Source organism: Mus caroli, chromosome 1 (assembly GCF_900094665.2).
Source record: "Mus caroli chromosome 1, CAROLI_EIJ_v1.1, whole genome shotgun sequence".
NCBI lineage: Eukaryota > Metazoa > Chordata > Mammalia > Rodentia > Muridae > Mus > Mus caroli.
The window spans coordinates 154,735,896-154,755,287 of record NC_034570.1 but is presented as its reverse complement, the minus strand read 5'-3'; the positions used below and the strand labels follow the sequence as shown (position 1 = coordinate 154,755,287).

The 19,392-nt window shown below is 44.5% G+C and overlaps 1 protein-coding gene across 2 annotated transcripts; it reads right to left on the bottom strand.

Annotated features, from left to right (window-relative positions):
• Window positions 1–3,083: 3,083 nt before the first annotated feature.
• On the bottom strand, window positions 3,084–18,953 carry Slc19a2 (solute carrier family 19 member 2). Of its 2 annotated transcripts, none has more exons than XM_021166670.2 (6): window positions 18,560–18,953; window positions 11,281–11,769; window positions 7,503–7,728; window positions 6,280–6,472; window positions 5,763–5,904; window positions 3,084–5,138 (listed from the first exon to the last, which is right to left on the bottom strand). In XM_021166670.2, exons 1-6 carry the CDS (start codon window positions 18,761–18,763, stop codon window positions 5,010–5,012), a joined length of 1,383 nt encoding a protein of 460 aa, XP_021022329.1. In that variant the 5' UTR covers window positions 18,764–18,953; the 3' UTR covers window positions 3,084–5,009. The 2 variants fall into 2 exon arrangements, with proteins under 2 accessions (XP_021022329.1, XP_021022321.1); XM_021166662.2 differs by having other exon boundaries at window positions 3,085–5,138; window positions 11,167–11,769.
• Window positions 18,954–19,392: the final 439 nt, after the last annotated feature.

The following is a 19,392-nucleotide window of genomic DNA, read 5'->3' as shown; positions in this document are numbered from 1 at the left end:
AGGAAGGAAGGAAGGAAGGAAGGAAGAAAGAAAGAAAGAAAGAAAGAAAGAAAGAAAGAAAGAAAGAAAGAAAGAAAGAAAGAAAGAAAGAGAAAAGAAAGAAATGCTATGAGATTGGAGAATCAGCAGACGATTGCTCTTTTACAAGAGATACACACCGTATCCAAGGACCAGACCAAACTTGGTTGTTTAAGGTGTTCACATTAGTGAAGAGGACTGGTTCCCACTATGACTGGATGTTTCTGAAATAGACACCCACAATCTGGTTATCAGTCATCTGAAACACCCAGGAGCAAGCCGGCATTTCTGCAGTGTACCCCGGAAGGAATTTTTTATAAGCTTCTGGATCTTTGTACATTTCCTTGGTCTAATATGCAAACACAGGGGCCTCAGGTCCCTCCTGGCAGATGGAGAGGACAGAATCATACTCCCCTTTCTGTTGTCTCCTCTGTGTTTTGACACAGCACGGAGCTTCAAAGCCAAGGACTAGTAACCTTGGAAACACTGCTTCCAAACTGACCTCTCCTGGTTTTCACCCTCACCCTTTCCTACCCGCAGTCCACATCTCTCACTTTTCATTTCTCTCCCTGAAGCTTTCCTGAGCTCTTTGTGGCACCAACAGTAGACATTTAAGACCATAAAACTGTCCCTCCCTGCACACAGCATCCCCGAGGAAATGTTACTTGGGCCATCATCTCACAAGCAGGGCTTCTTCACTCTGGCACCTGTAGGACAGACATAGGCTCTCAATCACCGGATTCCACTTGCTGAGTTTGAGGTCCCCTTTTCCTGTGGAACCAGGTCACATGTTCTTGAAACAATTTCAAGCTGGCAACAAATGTTTTTCACTCTCGGAATGTCTTTTGCCTGTTCTAGTTTCAAAACTAAGCCCATTATCCCTGGTTCAGTGTTTGACTTTTCTCCATATCCCGCCTACCTGCTTTCCTTTTTTTCTTTCTTTCATTTTGGATATGGTCTCACTCTGTACCCGTAGAGGGCCTAGCACTCACTGTATAGACGGCTATGAACTTGTGGTCACCTTTTTGCCTCAGCAACCTCCCAAATGGTGAGGTCATTTATGACTCTGCACCAGCACGCTCACCAACACAGCTCTATCTCATTCCATTTTTGAAGACACGACTTTGGGTAAACATGAAATGACTTATATCCCAAGCAATGAGCCTAAAATGCAGAGAAAATATCTGTGTGGGGACATTGGGGAATCCAAAAAACTAACCAAGAATTAGCTGTCAGAGCTGGAAGCTCTTTAAGCCCTTTGCTGGTTGTTTGATTTAATTTCTCACTGTGAACAGTCTCTGGACACAGCTTCATGATCTTGTAAGCACAAGACACAACCAAGATGCCCCTGTTAGATTTGTTTGGTTCAAGTGCTGGACTTGTATGTTCCAAATTTCAGTCAGTACTCCAAGAACAAACGTCTGTAACAGCCCCCACACTCCAGACTGACTTATTTTAAAGGAAGACAATTTGGTAAGAAATGACTTCAAAGGGTACCATGTATGAGTTCATACTACATAGGTCTAAATTATTAGAGGTGCATACCCCGTATTTACCAAAGGTTTCCTTCACTCCAAAATTTGGTGTGGGTTTTGGAAGAGTTTCAGAAAACTCATTTGTCTCATCGCTGGAGCTTTCTTAACAGACTTGTCAAAGCCGAGCTGCCCTGCCTGCGTTGGCTGGCTGGAGTGCTCTTGCTTTGGTAGGTAGTTGGAATCCACATGGTGCAGGAGCGAGAGACAAAAGGTCTATAGCAGGAGAGGGGCCATGAGCCCCTAGCGAATAGACACAGGCTAGACTGACTCCATTCCACTCCACGCTCTGGTCTCCAGCTGCTGGCCTGGACTGCAGGGACTTGGTGGTGAGACTCACTTGGGGAGTTTGTGGGTGTCTCACTTCCCCAACACAATTTGGATCCCCATGTGGCTCACTTCTCTGCCAGCTGCCCATTTCCTCTTGCAGATGTGTCCAAATTCATGGCTTATCACCTGACATGCATTTTCCCCTCTACAGGGCTACTTTCTGAACCGGGTCTGCCTTCTTCCACCCTTGTCCCCACCACATATTTCATAATGGAATTGAAGGGAAGTGACTACCAATTTCCACGGTTAGGGAGGGGATCAGAGCTGGCTTAGCTTCTCCACTTCAGGATGTATACTTTTGGGGGGTGTGTGAGGGGGCAGATATTTAAACTTCCTAAGCCACTTTTAAATATGAGCACACATTGTCGAATGCTAATTTACCAACCTAAAATCGCTCATCTTCCCCTATTTCTACTGCTGTAAATCAAGAAGGCCGTGTATGCCTTCCTCACCTACATGGGACCAAATACAATAACAGCTCAAGCAGCAATCATAATAGTTAGCTACTCAAGCATTTACTCCGTTCACTGCTGCAGGGTTACATTCCTTACAGGTGGACTTGCTTCCTCATTTCTCACCACCCCATCTCCAGCAAACCTTACCAAAAAGGCAGGGAAGACATACTGAAAGAAACGACAGGAACAGACAACCAGAGCTCCAATACTTTTACGAAAGGCCTTACTACGTAGCTGTGGAAGGAAAGTACTCCTTTGGATGCTGTATGGTGAGACTGACTTGGTGCCAAGCCTGATTTGGTTTCTAGTACACAATGAAAGGTGACTTTCAATTGGAGCAATGAAGGTGCTTCTCTGGACACTAGAATATTCAGGTATGGAATAGAGAGACTACAGAGTTTCAAAATAAGACATCCAGCCCTGGCTTTAATTTCCTTAATTTAAAATGTTTTGTTGCTAGCAAAGGGACTGACACTGTTGTAGTTTCTGAAGGGAAGAATGCTTTAAAAAGAGACATGAGCGGTGTAGGGAAACCAAAGTTGCAGACAGTGCCAGCAAGGGGTGCTGCAGGGGCAGAGTGCAGGGGAGAGAGCAAAGGAGGCCACAGAGACAGGGAGGGGTTAATGGGCTGACTGGAGGTTTAGCTGGGAAGGCAAGAGGCATGCTTTAAACGAATGGTGTCCAGGAAAGGCTGTTAGGAGATTTACAGACATAAACCTCCTTTTGAAGATGAACTCAAAATAATTCTGAGTGAAAAGGGAAAATATACTGTAAAATATTTATTTAATAAAAATAGTTTTATAGTCTATACAGATTGAATAAAAAGTACAACGGATTATTTTCACTTCTTCATCAAAGTGCATACAGTACAGCCCACTGGGTTCTGCATTCTGCAAATATGGCCGCGTGGTAAAATGTGGATACAGTCTTGATTTAGACAGGTAAAGAAGGATCAGATGAGATGCCACAAACAGTGAACTGAATCTCAAAGAAATATTGCTTTGGTAATGTGAACAATTTGATTGTACCATAATACATGTTATTTTAAAAAAACAAAAGGACACTTCTCAATCACAATGTTTCTTCTTGTTTCTGGGCAACCAACTTCCTATAGAGCAACAAGGAACTGTAGGAGGAAAGAGACCAAAACGTAAGACTGGAGACTGCTACTCTGACCTTAGTTCTCCATCTCCTTAGTGTTCTTTCCCTAGCTGCAAAGGAAGACGTACGGCATGGCCTCTGTTACCCTCACTCCTCCCATGCATGTTTGCACTTTGGTCTTTCCAGTGCTGGAACTTAAGCCAGGGTCTTCTACACACTTGCCAAGCTCCAGTTTTGCAATCTCAGTATTGATAATACCCTGCAGCTATGTCCGTCTTAAAAAGGTCAACACTCTCGTTGAAAGCACCTACCTAGACATGTTATACAAGACAACAAAGTTGGCTTTGAAATAGTTTTCATGTCTCACAAATATTAGCATATAGAACGTCATTCTTTCAAGTAATGAGGAGATACTTTTAAGTATCTCTCAAGATGAGCTAACGGTAGGAACAAAGGCGGGCAGGTCTAAGGTCCAAAACGCAGGCATCAAGTCTATCCTACTGCCAAGCCCAGAACAATCATTAAGAAGAGGCTCAGTTTATAAAAAAGGCTGTGGAATAATCCAGTTCCGACTGATATCTTCTCGTCTTGGATAAGAAAGCCAAGACAATGAGAGGTATATGGGAATGATATTGTCTCAAAGGAAAAGAGCTCATTTTGTTTTGGAAATAAAAGGGTATGCAAATATAAAATGGGCTCCCTGTATCTCTAACCTATACATGACCTTTTCAGTTGCAATTAAGAGTCCTTCATACAAAAGTATTACAGACAAGCAAACCTAACCTGATTAGCCCCCCTCAGTTATCAGCAGGCTTTAAAATGTGCCTTTTGTAATGAAATGAGCTTCTCTGGGAAGCATACGAATAATGCAGAAATGTATTCTAAAGAATGTTTCCAAAAATATACAACGGTCAAAATGGGAAGAGGCACTAACACTCATACAGTGAACTTTTCAAATAAAATCAGACATAACACTCCTCAGAGGACAGAACGTTGAACCCGAGTAGATACTGCCAGTGAGGAACGATTTCCATCTGCAGACACACACACACACACACACACACACACACACACACACACACACACGCGCACACGTAACACTGAAACCAGAATGAGGCTGGCGGGGGCAAGTGCTGACAGAACGCGTCTGGCGAGGCTTGTACCGTCCTGTGGCTTCTGAAGCCCTGGTCCCACCAGGCCACAGGTCTGGGCGAGTGATGAGTGTGACTAGAAAGCATCGCACTCACACGCTAATCGGGGAAAGAGCAGACGTGCTGCTTGGTTATTCGGTTTTTCAAAATCAAGTTTTGTGGGTTTTTTTTTTTCTTGAATTAGAAAAAGTCATTCTTAAATTACTGTTCATAAGCAATCCAAGAAAAAAAAAAGCTTCAGGTCTGGCTTCTCCTAACAGTATTATCCTAACTCAAGACTGCAAGGTGTTAGTTGAGTAGCTGCTTTGAAGCCATGAAATATACATTCAGAAATAGTTATCTGAACCATAAGGAGTTTAAATACATCCAAGCAGTTGCGGTGCGGAATCCTTGCTTGGAAGCAGCAGCACTTCGGGGGCACGTTAGGACGTGGGGGCTTGGGGGCTGGAGCTGGGATCTTCTCGCTTTCTGCATTTCTTTATAATACTGACTATGCCATTAGCCAGGAAAACCACAGAGATGGCTGCGAAGTAACTGGCGTAAATCAGGAACTGCAAGAGAGAAAAGTAGTCATTCATGAAATTATCTGGAGATGGGTTGTACGTAAACATACTCTACACAAGGACTCCAGAGTGGATGGAGTCAGCCATTCCGGGGGCATTTGCACTACTGCTTTCTCCATGGGTCGTATGTCGAGAGTCATAAGACTTATCGACCTTAACGACTTTGTATTTGGATGAAGACTGGCTTTATAAAAAGGAGGAAGGGGACTTAAAGAGCTCTGAGGGACCACGAAGCAGGGCATCTAATACAGTACTTCAGGGCTATAGATTAAGAATGAGGGGCTGGAGAGACAGCTCTGCAGCTAAGAACATGGCTGTTCTTCCAGAGGGCCTGAGTTCAAGCCCCAACTCCTACATGGTAACCACAAGCATCTCTAACTCTAGTTCTAGGGGTCAAACTTCCCACGGTTGAGAAGGATCTTCAGGACCTCATCCAAAAGACAATGGTCCCAACCAACATTCTCCACAGAAAAGACCTAAGAATGGGGAGGTGAGGGAGGACACTTAGGTTGGATCTGTTCAGAATGTCTGAATTTGTTTTCACAAGACATGTCCCACTTCTGTCACCCTCATCAGGTAAACTACTTTTGGGAGCCGATGGAGACATCTCACCTGAGTGGTAATACATAAGCCAAGGCCCCTGGCATCCACAACAATCAGAGTGAGCAGAGTCTGCAATGCCAGGGCAATGAAGGTGTTCACGCCGAACACAAGGGCGTAACGTTCCATGCTGAGGTTCGCAGCAATCTGAAAACTTTCAAAAGAAAAACAGTGACTGGAGTACCCATACCTCCTTCTAAACTGTTACACATTTCTACTTTCAACATGAACATATCCCCTTCTCTTTACTGCTAACTCCCTTTCTGAAATGTGAAACATGGTTTGTTGCTGCATGACATATAAATCTTATGGGAACATAAGAAAACAGTGGGATAAAAATACAAGAGAACAAACAAATCCTCCCTAAATATTTCCTGGGGGGGAAGGGGGGAACGTACAATAACTACAATACGAAGCTTCAGCCCATTTGCCTCCTTTAAATAGAAATTTTAATATTTTTGGGTTGTAAAGAAATCCAAGTTTATCTTGCCCATAACTTTTCCTAATACTTCTGAGTTAAAATACATACGTTGCTATGGTGATGAGTACCATGTAGATGATTCTGAAGACAACATAGGATGCATAGCACACCCAGATGCTCTGCACAGTGTCCATGACATACACTGCAGCAGCAATCAGGAGAGAACACAGGAACAACGTCATTTCTCCCCAAGTTGACCAAGATAGCTTTATATAGCCAACTGCAAACACAGCACTAGCACCTACAAAACAAAAAAGGGCTCTAATCATTGACTATAGAAACTCTATTTCTATTTCAACACAATAAAAATGCAGCTCAGATTATTATGCATTAAGACCTTCAACGTGTAAATTAGGAAGCTCGAGAACACCGAGTTCCTTGAAACTTAAGCAGAGACATTTTGAACTTGATGGAATAGCATGTTGCCACCGAGGTGAGCCTGAATCAGCACATCCGGCAAGTAGACAGAAGAGGAGGACACAGGCCCAGGGTACTGCTGTGGAAATGTATTTGGCCTGAAGCACAGGCTACAGTCCCAGAAAATTACTGCATCTGATTTGGCAATATGGCTGGGTGAGTCATCTCTGCTTCAGACCGAGACACAATCAATCTAGTATATGCAAAATGGCTTCTCTTCCCTTGAGTGACGTGATGCCAGTGATGACAGCTATAATATGGGAGTGCTTTCTGGGTGCCAGCCACAATTAGTAAGTGCCTAGAGCTATTATGTAGAATCTTCCAACAATCTTATGAAGTAGGGCAACAAAGTAGAAAGGAACAGAATGTGTTATCAAGGACACAGGCTCTGAAGCCACCATGCCCGAGTTCTAATCTTTATTTTGCTACCTACCATTTATTGATTTTAGATAAATTATCAACATGTCCAAAGTTTCCAATTGTAAAATGACAACAATAATTGTAACTATCTCAGGAATTCTGAAATACAACTAATATACCTATTGTTTACAGACCAGTGTTCAGTACATAAACACTCAAGAGACATTAGCTACCATCATAAACTATAGTACACTGCTATTCAAAATCTCAATGAACACAGGCAAGTGGAACACGGATAAGAGAAGAAAACCATCTTGAAAATCAGTACCTTCCATTTCGAGAATGTGTCTGTTGGTCAAAGGTCCCTACCACTTGATTATATCCAAGTTTTTCCCTAGTAAAAAAAATCGGAGCTCCAAACAAGCCATTCCTTTGGGCTCTTTCAGAGCTCGGGGGAGGGAGAGAGCCTGATGCCTGCTGGCCTAACTACTTACCCAGCAAGGTTGAAACGGCCTCTACACCGCCATTGTAGATGTCAGCATTCTGAGAAGGCATCACCTTCTCCCACAATCCCTGCGCATAGTTCACCACTTGGAAATAGCCGCAGGTGGACAGGGCCCACCACACGGACCAGCAGAGCAGAGGGCGGGAGGAATAACACATCAGGAAGTCATTCCACAGGACTCTGAATACCCGCAGCCGGTCTGGCTTGGGCTCCTCCTGCACAGCAAACGGAAACAGAGCTGGAACACCGTGGTAGGGTTGCTGCAGACACCGCGCAAGCTCAGTTTTCTGAGATTTTTTTTTTTCCTTTGTAAAAACCAAGTGCTTATTTTACTCAAGCAGAACAACAGCACAGGTTAGCAAGGACAGACAGGAGCCCTGAAGCTACTCTGAGTTTTGGTCCTGGCTTCACTGTTTACATTTATACAACCTTAGGCAAATTATTAACTATTTACAGTAAAATATGCACACACACACACACACACACACACACACACGCACGCACGCACATTCATATCTATACTTATGAGCAATTATATCCTCTTGCGCTGACAGGAAAGATTATTTACAAACTCACAGATAACATTTACAGCAAAGGAACACATTTGTTTGCTCTCTGCGGTTGGGTTAGTGGCGACATCAGTACTGCCCACTGGGTATGAAATGCCCACTCTGTATGCTCATCTGAGACTTTTATACTACCCCATTTGTAATCAAAATATAGACACACCAATAAGGAAGTAAAGTCTGCAAAACTAATTAACTTGCCCTAGAAGTAGGAGAAGCAGAGTTTGGAGTCATTTTTTTTTTTCTTTCAAACATCACACAGCACTACTGAATACTACAGGAGAAACGTTAGCATGCACACTGGGGGTGCTTACTCAAAGGAAAACTGCCAGTCTGGAAGGCCTTTCAGCTTGAGAGGATTGTGAGGAAGGAATGACATGGCAATCTCTAGCTCAGAAAGAGGGTTCCTTTGAATTTTGTTTTATTTTACTTTGAGACACTTTGTGATGTAGCTCAGGCTGTCCTCGCCCTTGAAGTCTTTCAGCCTCAGTTTCCAGAATAAGGAATAGCATACCAGTGCCACTATACTAGATGACATTTTACTTTTTTTAATGCTAGGAGTTAAGCCTAGGGCCTCACACGTTTGGGCAGTGGTTTCCCATGGAGCCTAACGCTAGCCCTCCTGAAAGAAAAAAAAAAAAAATCACTGGCTTTGGTGTCCCCTCCCTCAATGTCAGTCCCCTTTGCTCTAAAGCAATAGGCTATCTCTAAAAAGAACTCAATACTTGAGGTAAGTCTAAGGCAAGTAGACCATTACTCTGAGTCCTGCTTAATTTCCTCTTGCTGAAAAGTCACGATAAACCACCCACCTAGCCATCTACTCTTAAATTAACATTGCAGCTGTGATTTAATGTGGTTATATGTTTTGCTAGCTTAAATGGCTCTGCAATCCTCAATATCTATATCCTGGCTTCCCTTCACGCTTTCTTCACGCTTTCTTTCACGCTTGACTGCTGTAGGAAAACAGCAGTCAATGTGGTGGCCAAAGCACTGCCCAGCCACCAGGGTATCAGCCGCAGAGCCTGGGATATCAGGAAACCAATGGAAGCTAATCTCTCCCACACTGTAGCTAACCTCACAGTCTGACAATGTAACTCAGTGAAAGCCTTTATGAGGTAAAGTGGGAAGTGAGTCTCATATTGTGTGTGAATGTTATCTGTGCAAGTATGTCTTTGCTACTGATCTTGGATGCCAATCTTACCTCGGTAAGAAGAGGAGAGATGAGACCCAGGCCCTCAGACTGCTCTATGCCCGGTTGGGAGATTACTTCTAGTGAAAATTGCCGTATGCTTTAACATGTGTTTTTATTGGGGTCTTTTGAGACATGGCCTCACAGTGTAACCCAGGTTGACAGAGAACCTGCCATTTTCCTGCTGCAGCCTTGGAGTGCTGTGACAATAGGTGTGTACCGCCACATCCAGTCCAAATACTGACATTTTGGCTACTGATAAATAATAAAGTTCACGTTGGTATAGAAGAGCTATTGAAACTGTAACTCAACGTGGCAATAAACTGTATTTAATAGGTAGTGGCTTGAATTTAAAAAGTTAATAAAACAGATAGAGTAAATATTGTCCTGTAAAGTTCTTGGTTTTGTTATACATATGCATACAAAAACTACACACACATTTGTATGCAGTGGCTGCTACGAACAAATGCCCTTTCCTTTATATTTCTTGAGTCCAACACCATAAAACCCCACTGTTCTATAATTTTAACTATAACTAATGTTCATATTTAAAGTATATACTTATATACTATTAGGTATATTCAGGTTTGCCAAAGCCACTGTAACACACTTGAAACCAACCAGAAGAGTCCATGTTTTCCCGACTATGTGAGATCTAGCAAATGAAGAGACCCAACCAGCCCTCTGCTAATGCCAGAATCCACATACTTAATCCCTGGTCCTTTTGACCAGAGATGGTGCCCTGAGTAGTCAGAGGTGTGTCCCATGATAGGCATACCCCTGTCTGTAGAGGAGGACTGAGGCTCCCTGAGATAGAATTTCAACTAGCTCCCCGGGCGAGGCTTTTATAGGCTGGGAAGAAACTACTAGGTTGATTTTAGATAGAATCAAGCTATTCATAGTAGTTCTGCATTTTCATTCAGTCTACAAAACCTATAATTCGGTTTGAGATTCCCTAATCAAGACAGGAATGCTAGTAGGCTTATGGCCAAGCAACATTTCAGGAAAACCCAAACTGCTTCATTGCAGCTGGAATGAATCTTGTCCTTGTCTCTCACACCCTATAACCTGACAGGCAAAACAAAACACACACACACACACACACACACACACACACACACACACCTTTATATTAAAAAAATAACCTAGGGAGTTAACTCATCTTCCTAGTTACAGAGAGTGGGGAGGCTGTTTTAAATGCTGGGCTCCTCTCTTCTAAGAAAGCTTTAAAATCACATCTTGAATTTGTCTGCTATCTTCTCTCTATCATTCATTCACTGCCCTTCTACAACAAACCAACAGAGCATCATTTGAAATAAATAACATGCATCCTTCCAGCCCAGAAAAGGAAAGTAATTCTGTATCTTTAAATACTCTGAGCTTCGGCTGGGCGGTGGTGGCGCATGCCTTTAATCCCAGCACTCGGGAGGCAGAGGCAGGCGGATTTCTGAGTTCGAGTCCAGCGTGGTCTACAAAGTGAGTGCCAGGACTGCCAGGGCTATACAGAGAAACCCTGTCTCGAAAAAAACCAAAAAACCAAACCAAAACAAAAAACCAACTCTGAGCTTTGAGTCAGAAGCTACAAGTAGACACAGATCACCAACTGAATCATTTCAAATGCTCACTAGCAAACACTGTCTGAGTGCTTCCTTTGTGTCTACCAAGCAGTAGGGATACAAAAATGGAGATGCAGCCCCAAGTCATTTCTGACATGACTCATAATGCTATGCCAGTGCTTTGAGGATCATGCATTCTAGGGGTGAATAAATTGATTATCCAATATATAAATCAGTTGCATCTTAATGAATGAGTGGCCCGGTGGAATGGGCTTGCCTGTCTGTTTCACTACCATTAGCCAACGCACAGAACAGCAACCGCAAACTTAAGGCTGAACTCACCGGTTCTTCCACCGGAGGCTCATCTAAATTTAGAGGGATTTTTGACTCAATGTCCTCCCATCCAGGAAGATGGTTAGCTGCTGGGGTATCAGTAACGATGCCACCATTTTGTACCTTGAGGCCGTTCACTCCATGACAGGAGGAAGGAATGTGGTGAAAGAAGAGGCTCTTCTGTGGCATAGGCAGAAACCAGGCCACAGCAAAAGCCACAGAAACGCAGGTGAGGGAGATGACGTTCAAGCTGAACAGTGACCAGCCCACCACGGAGACGAGGATCTGCCCTAGGACGGAGCCCACTGTAAAGCCCACCAAGGTGGCACTTCTACAGTAGCTTGTGACTTTCTGATACATGCCCAGGTCCACCACAGTGTAGATATAGGAGTAGTAGGCGATTTCGGTGGCTGTGGCGATGCCGTAGAAGAATTCCAAGAACTGAATGGCCAGCAGTCCCTGGGCATAGAGCAGCATGAACCATGTCACAATAAGGCTGAGTCCCTGCAGCAGGATGACAGGCTTGTACCGGAGGTAGTCTGTGGCAAGGAACACGGGAAATAGCAGCAGCAAGTAAGAGTATGTCCACACCGGATAAATTTCATTGTAGACCTGGTAGGAAGAGTGAAAGCTTGTTAGTGATCAACAGACCCGACAAGCCATAAGAATGTATTCCTACAAAACAGCCCAGCAACACTCCCTTATCCCTCGGAGAAACACTGGCAGTAAGTTCAGGTAACTTCTGGAGTAGCCGTCCCTATCCCCTCGGCATAATAAAATCCTTTCCCTACACCAAGGATCTTGTTCTGTGGCCCAGGCTGGACTCAAAAGCACACCGAAGATCAAACTAGTCTGGGACTGCGGAGCCTCCTGCCTCAGCCTTCCAAGTGCTTCGATTACGGGGATTTTCTATCTCACTCATCCCAGCACCTTGAAGGTTTCTGAGAGTTGGATCCAGCACTCACCTGTATAACTTAACAGGCAGCAGACTGTCTGGAAGACACAAGGACCAATACATGCTTTCGAAATTAAATCACTGTCAATTTATCTCTAAAATTTATTATTATTATCATCATTATCATTATTTCTATTAGATTTCATACATATGTACAAAGTATTTGGATGATATCTACTTCTACTCCCCCACTCCAACTCTTCATTATACTTTCTCCTCTCCCCAGACTCCTCCTTTTTCTATAACCCACAGTCGGACTAGTATTGCTTACATGCACATAGGTGTGGGTATCGGGTCATCCACTGAAGCATGGGCAATGTATTATGGGCCACCCCTTTAACAGTGTGTAGTGAGACTTCTCTGATGTGAAGCTTTGCTCTTTGTGGGGTGGAAGAAAGGAGTGTGTCTGTCTTATGCCTTGATGAAACAGCTCTTCCTGGGCAGTAGGACTGTGGGCAGCAGCTGTGGCTCTCTTACTTAGTGGTAACATGACCTAAAGTTTAAGTGTTTGGTGTTTTATTTTTCTTTTCCTAAATTAAAAAATAATTTATATAGTTGTACATATTTATGAGATACAGTGTATCTTGGTACATGTATACACTGTAATACCCAACTCAGGATATTTAGGTAATTTATCATCTCAAAAATTTATTATATCTTTATAATAGTTACACAGGAATCCTTGCTTTAGCTATTTTGATTTATATGACATAAGGTTAACTGGAACTTATTGCTATTTCTTTCTTATGCACAATTTAAAATTGAGATTCTGTAAACATAATTCTCAAGACGCATTTTAAATGAGAAAGATTGCATTTGGAATTTCAGTTCCATTACTTGTATAATTAAGAGCTGTTCCTCTGAACATTAAAAAAAAAATGTACTTGGGGTTGGACAGTTCAGTTTAATATAAACATGGGGACCTGAGCTGAGATCCCCAGTACTTGTGTAGAAAGCTGTTATATCAGCACTGGGGAGGAAGAGATGGGAGGGTTCCTAGGGCTTGCTGGCCAATTAGCTAACATAGGCAATCTGGTGAGCTACAGGTTCAGTGAGAGATTCTGTAACAGAAAAATAAAGGAGAATGGCTGAGGAAGACATCCTATGTTTACCTCAGGCTAACTGTATCATGCCCTCATTTCTGAAAGCATAAACATGCATTGCACACAAATTAAAAAGAAAAAGTATTTAGTGTACACACCCCAAAGAACCTCAGCATTCAGCAGCGCAGTGCCTGTTGAGCACCTGTTAGCTTCCTTCATGAATGAATGGCTGAAAGGAAACCCGGACTCACTGCCACTGCCCAGCATTGCAACAAAATCTCATGGCTAGCAGAGGCCAAGGTCAAGTCCAGATTGTGCCACATTCAATGAGTGCTGGAGAGCTGGAAGCAGGGGCTTGTGGGTAGGTAAGGTTTAGTCCCCCTTTGAATTCATCCTTATCATCAGCACAAGAGGACAAACCCTGCACTACAGGACTGTCTGATGCAAGGATTACATATATAACCACTTACTCACCTTTCCACAGCTCTGAAAACTAGAAGACTGAATCAGAAATGGCCCCTGGACTATACCAACTAGCACAGTTCCACCGGGAGCCTCATTTTCCTGGTAAGAGTGACCACTGAAAAGTTCCTTCTCTTACAGGGAGCTCAGTACCTAGCGATGCACTAAGGACTTACAGCAGTCAGTTTAGGGTGTTTCTGCCTTGTTGTTGCTCTGGGGCTTGGAGGGTGGAGGGTCCCAGCGATGCAGTTGTGACGACTGGTCTGGAACTTGCTATGTACCCCAGAGTAGCCTCAAAATCTGTATGACCATAGGAACTGTTGAAGGGCTCCAAATATAAGGAAATGGTGGAGAGGCGAATTGTTCTGATGTGTTCCCTGAATCCCATATGCATGTGCTGAAGTTGTCACAGTAACAAATGGATACATACAATTTATGTTACTAAAACATTTTAAGATATTCTCTATTACTTCCTTCAGCACCCCATCTTCTTACGTTCCAGAGTTTTGGCCAACTGTTCAGTCTAGTAAAACTTTGTTTAGACATGGAACTTTCAGCAGTAGCTATCCTTAATTAATTGCTAATGTTCCATTTCGTAAGTCCCATCCTTTATCAATTGAAAGGGCGTGGTGGTGCATGCCTGTAAACTGAAGCAGGAGGGCCATTAAGTAGTTCAAGGCCAGTTTGGTAACACAGGAAACATAATAAATAAATAAATAAATAAATAACCCTCATGAGGTTAGTGCTACACTAACACAAACCCACAATTTGGATAATGAAGATGAGGGAAAGTAATACTACCAGTAATACTACCATGTCAACTAAGTACGCCAAGGGATGGGGCAGGTGGAACACGGGAGACCAGAAGGGCTAGCTTCAACTCCCTCTAATTAAGTGATCCACGTTTATTCCTACAAGGAACAGCAATCAAGAAAAACAAAAACAGAAACCTCCTCTCCCACTATCAAAAAAACCATAGCAGCACATCTCCCACATACCATGCTGTGAACTTTACCTCAGCTATTTCCAGTTAATCCAAACAGTCCTAAGAAGTAACTGCTTTAACATCTCTATTTTACAAGAAGGAAACTTGGTGTTTGAGAATGCTGGATTATACAGTCAGGATTGGCAGAGAAATGATATTCCCAACCCAGCACACCAAAACATCTACTTTCTTCAATCACAAAACTGCTAGTGATTCCGAACGCCCTAAGTTTCCTTCTATCACTTGCAGAAGTTTTCCCATCTCTGTGGAAGGAGACCATGACAGGGACTCCTCAGAGACAGAGACCACATAGTCTGGAGAGGTAGGTCTCAAAAGACATTCTTTCAAAAAAATTTTGATAGAGAAGCCTTAACAGCAGAAAATCTTCCTTTAATAGATATTTGGCTCTTGAAGAACAGCTTCTCACAGGCAAAAACATACAAAGGGCACACATCCCCTTATTACCTTTCTGTTGGCTAGCTCTCATCCCAGGTAACATCCACCACGAGATCAAAGGGAATCGATCTGTTCTAGTCAAAGTGCCTTTCACAACTCTGGGCAGAACTTGTTTGTGTGCATTTTCTTCTGGGAGATATGCCACAGGAAAGTAAATTGTTCGGTTTTAACCCAATTCCCATTTTGACTGAAGAAAACCAGGTAAAGAGCTCTGTGACCCTACTTGATGCATACATATTTACATAGCACTACTTAATCTGTATTGAGATTAAAAAAGAATGAATGAATGAACCTTTAGTTCCAGGAGTTCTGAGCCAAGTAAGAAACATGTACACACACAGATTTAAAAAATGGAAACTGAAAACATGGTGGGTCCAGAAAGATAAGGAAGATAGAAAAAGAACCCACAGACAGACAGACAGACACACACACACACACACACACAGAGAAAGATTATTTCAAGCAGAGATCATACTTTTGAGTACCGGACCATACATAGGTGAGTTGGTGAATATGCTAGATTTAGGATTGTCGTATGAATGAAGCCTGGATGGACTAAAAGGGCAAAAGGAATCTCCAAGGTTCAGAGTGTCAAGCAGAATATGTGAAATGGGTTTACAAGTCAAAGAAAAGCAGTAAACATCAAAACCGAATGCTACCAAGAAAAGTTAAAACACTTTTCAGAGATAAAGAATTCTGTTGGCTACAGCAATAAACAATAGTAATCCCAGACAGGCTGAGGCAGGAAGATCATAAGTTTAGGAATACTCCGAGCAACTTTACAAGAACATCCCTAAAAATTGGTCAACAAGACTAGATAAGGCTCAGTGGTTAGAAACATCAACTACTCTTCCAGAGGACTGGGGCTCAGTTCTCAGCACCTATGCCAGTTGGTTCATATCCACCCATAACTCCAGCTACAGGGGTTCTGACATCCTTCCTCTTCTGGCCTTCACAGTCTCCCATACACACATGGCAAACACTTACACGGTCCTGCACATAACTACAAAATTAAAAAAAAAAAAAAAAACGTCTGGAAATGTAGCTCAGCAGTATAGCAAAAGGAGCCCTGGATTCAGTTCCTAACATAATAAGTAAATAGCTTTTATTAATGTTTGGCTTTTAATGATTGGGACACAGTCCAATTAGAACCTGCCTCAATCTTTTTTTTTTAAGATTTATTTATTTATTATATGTAAGTACACTGTAGTTGTCTTCAGACACTCCAGAAGAGGGAGTCAGATCTCATTACAGATGGCTGTGAGCCACCATGTGGTTGCTAGGATTTGAACTCTGGACCTTCGGAAGAGCAGTCGGGTGCTCTTACCCACTGAGCCATCTCACCAGCCCCCTGCCTCAATCTTAAAGTGGTAAAATTCTAGAATGGGAATGGAGAGGGGAAATTCTGCCCTTGAGTCTTAGGCACTCAGTACGATTTAAGATGACCCAGGTTGGCACTTCTGATGTCTTCAAGGGAAAAATATAAACTTCAGTACAAATGTCACTGACTATAACCTAGGATTTACTTTGCTTAAAAATCATTCAATGTTTTATTTAACTGTCCGTTGCTGAAAGCAAGTGCTCATTCGTGAAGGACAACAGTGGTTCTATTTCAGCTACTAGGTTTTTGTTTTGTTTTTAAATGTAGGATTCTCAACCTGGAAAGAAGGGCTACACTAGCATTTTAGCAAAGACTCCAAGATCCCACATCCCAGATCACTAGATTTCTCTTTAAATCCCCTTGCCTCGATTACTTGGCACTAAGAGAAGCATCCTTGCACTGTCGTACAATGAACAAGCATTTGCTGGGCCCAGCACTCTGCTATACTCCTATACCCCCTATGTGTAAGGCCTGCTGAGAGGGCAAGGCATGCCATACTGCAGTGCACAGCAGCTCTCGATCCAGGTCCCCTGACAAAACATATCAACTTTCAAGTATCAACACCGAGAACACGTTTCTCCTCACATGCTTCTGTCAGGCAAGGACATACACTGTGCAGATCGCACAGCAGTTTGCATGCAAACTTGCTTACTCTGCTCACATGCTGAGTCATGTCTGCCTCAGTGTCTATACCTCCAGTTCAGTGGTTGTCCTGGGTCTCCAAGATCACACTTTCTTATAACCACAGAGCAATTTTCTTCGTGGAAAAACCATTCTAAATCAGAAGGCTTTATCTTTCTACTGTTGGCTTTAACCAGTACCAAAATACACATGGATAATGAATAACTGTGAAGTGATCCATAAGATTAGGAAGCAGGGTGTAACTTTACGGCAGAAGTCAGCTGTACTTGCTAAATGTCAATGGATCCGGGATTCCACACTGACTCTCAATTCTTTCCCAGGTGACCTTGAATAAAGGCACACGGCAGCAACAAACTGGACTCTGAGTAATTATATCCTGCCAGTCTGAAATGGGTCTGGTAGTGTCACCTCTTGCTCTGACCTGGCATGCCGAGTTATTGAGTTAGTTGCTCCTCAGAAGTGATGACTGACAGGAAATGACAGGGAGGCTTAAATGGGAGTCATATTCTACAGCCACCTGGGCAGGAAAGCAGCTCGGTAAGGAAGGAAACGGGGTATAGGAAGAAGGTGGCAATTATCCAGCATCCACTCATCTGACGTAGGGAGATGACATCGGACCTGAGCTTTCACCCTTCTGGATACTCAAGAGAAGGGTCCTGGAGCAGCAGTCTCCATCTACATGCTCCTCTGACAAAACCAAGTGCCGGGATAATGAGCTTTAATCAGAGGAGTTAGGCACATTTCTGAAGTATACTATGCACTTCTGTGGTGCTGTGCGTAACAAGTTTGTATCTTGAATAAATGTCTGCGCAGGAGTTCTTGGTCATGGCTCATGTGCATCATAGCCCTCAAAAACACCTACCTGTACGGAGGACAAAACCTGTAGGTGAAGCAACAATTCACGATTCGAGAAAAGCTAAGTGCCAATTATATGACACCGTCTGTTTTCATCCCAGAGACGGACCTCAGAGGGAGCAGGAAATCTTTGGACACAGTCTCACCTAATCAAGCAAGCCAGATTCGGATGGCGTACTACTGTCCTGTATTGTCCTGTGATAGAGCGTATCTATCTTGTCAGGGGTAAACAAAGTCAAGGAGAGGAAGGAAAGGGGGACCCTCTCACAAAAACAAAGCCAAATAACATCCATCCATATATACATACAAACACTCATACGTACATATTCTACTGAAAGTCGAATTTACTGTTTTCTTTATCCACGCACTGTCCCCGGTCCCCAGCAGCTCCCACAGGACTTGTCCGGGCAGAACCGGGTTATCCACATACGGCCTGAAACATATATGCACGTGGGCTGCGGCCCATCTTGCTTAGTCTCGCACGGAACGTGCCAGAAAGGCAAAGAGTAAGGCCACTTTTCCAAGCGAGCAGAATATCTGCGTAGCCCGCTCCGGGGCTCCGCCGCCAGGCCCTCCGCAAACACCTGCCACGCTCGGCCTCCCCGCCTGCCGCTCCTGCATACCTGTCTCTCGGTCAAGTTCTTGTCGGGTCCCAGAAGGTAGGGCGTGAGGAACGGCTCCGACGGCCGGAGGTTTGCGAAGAAGCCGTAGGCGCAGAGCAGCGCGGTCGGCAGGAACCAGCACTCGCGAGGGACGCGGGCAGTACGCAGAAGCATCCTGGCCGCCGCCGCCGCCGCTCGTCGGGACACCCTGGCTGGCACGTCCATCCTGGGCGCGAGGGGCTGGACGCCGACACGGCCCCCTCCTCCTTCTCGGCCAACGGGAGGGCGCCCGAGCCGCGGGCCCGCGCGGGCACCTGTAAGCGTGCGCGACGCCGCCTCGCGCCAGGGTCAAGGTGCTTGGAGTCCCCGCCGCCCGCCGGCTGCCAAAGCTCGCTCACCCAACGCCCTTTCCCTAAGTCCGTCTCCCGGTCTGGCCCGCCACCCCGCCTGGCCCCGCCCCCACGCCCTTCTGGGCCCGCCCTCACGCCCCGCCCCGGCCGCCGAACGCCCTTTCCCTAGGTCCGCCTCCCGGTCTGGCCCGCCACCCGCCTGGCCCCGCCCACGCCCCGCCCAGCCACAGCGGACGCTCACGAGCCACGCCCCCGGGAACCTCCCCCTCGCCAATGCCTCCGGGCCGCAGCCAACCTCCCTGCTTCCCTATTGGCCAGTGGCTCAAAAGACAGAAAGGCCTCTGGGGCTGCTCGCCTGGGCTCTGTCGTGAGGGGTTCTGGGACATCGGACTTTTAGGGTCCATGTCTGGACTCTGTGGCGGGGACCCTACACCCCCGCCCCGGTCGGATCGGTCACCAGGCATTTTCCGATCACACGTCCGGAAGGCTCCCTAGAGCGGGATC

Coding starts and splice junctions, on each gene's coding strand:
- Slc19a2 (XM_021166662.2), bottom strand. CDS start 18,763: ATGGACGTGCCAGCCAGGGTGTCCCGACGAGCGGCGGCGGCGGCGGCC. Junction 5,905..6,279: donor GTACTCATCACCATAGCAAC/GTATGTATTTTA, acceptor TTCTTTTGAAAG/TTTTCAGATTGCTGCGAACC. Junction 5,139..5,762: donor GCTTATGTATTACCACTCAG/GTGAGATGTCTC, acceptor TCTCTCTTGCAG/TTCCTGATTTACGCCAGTTA.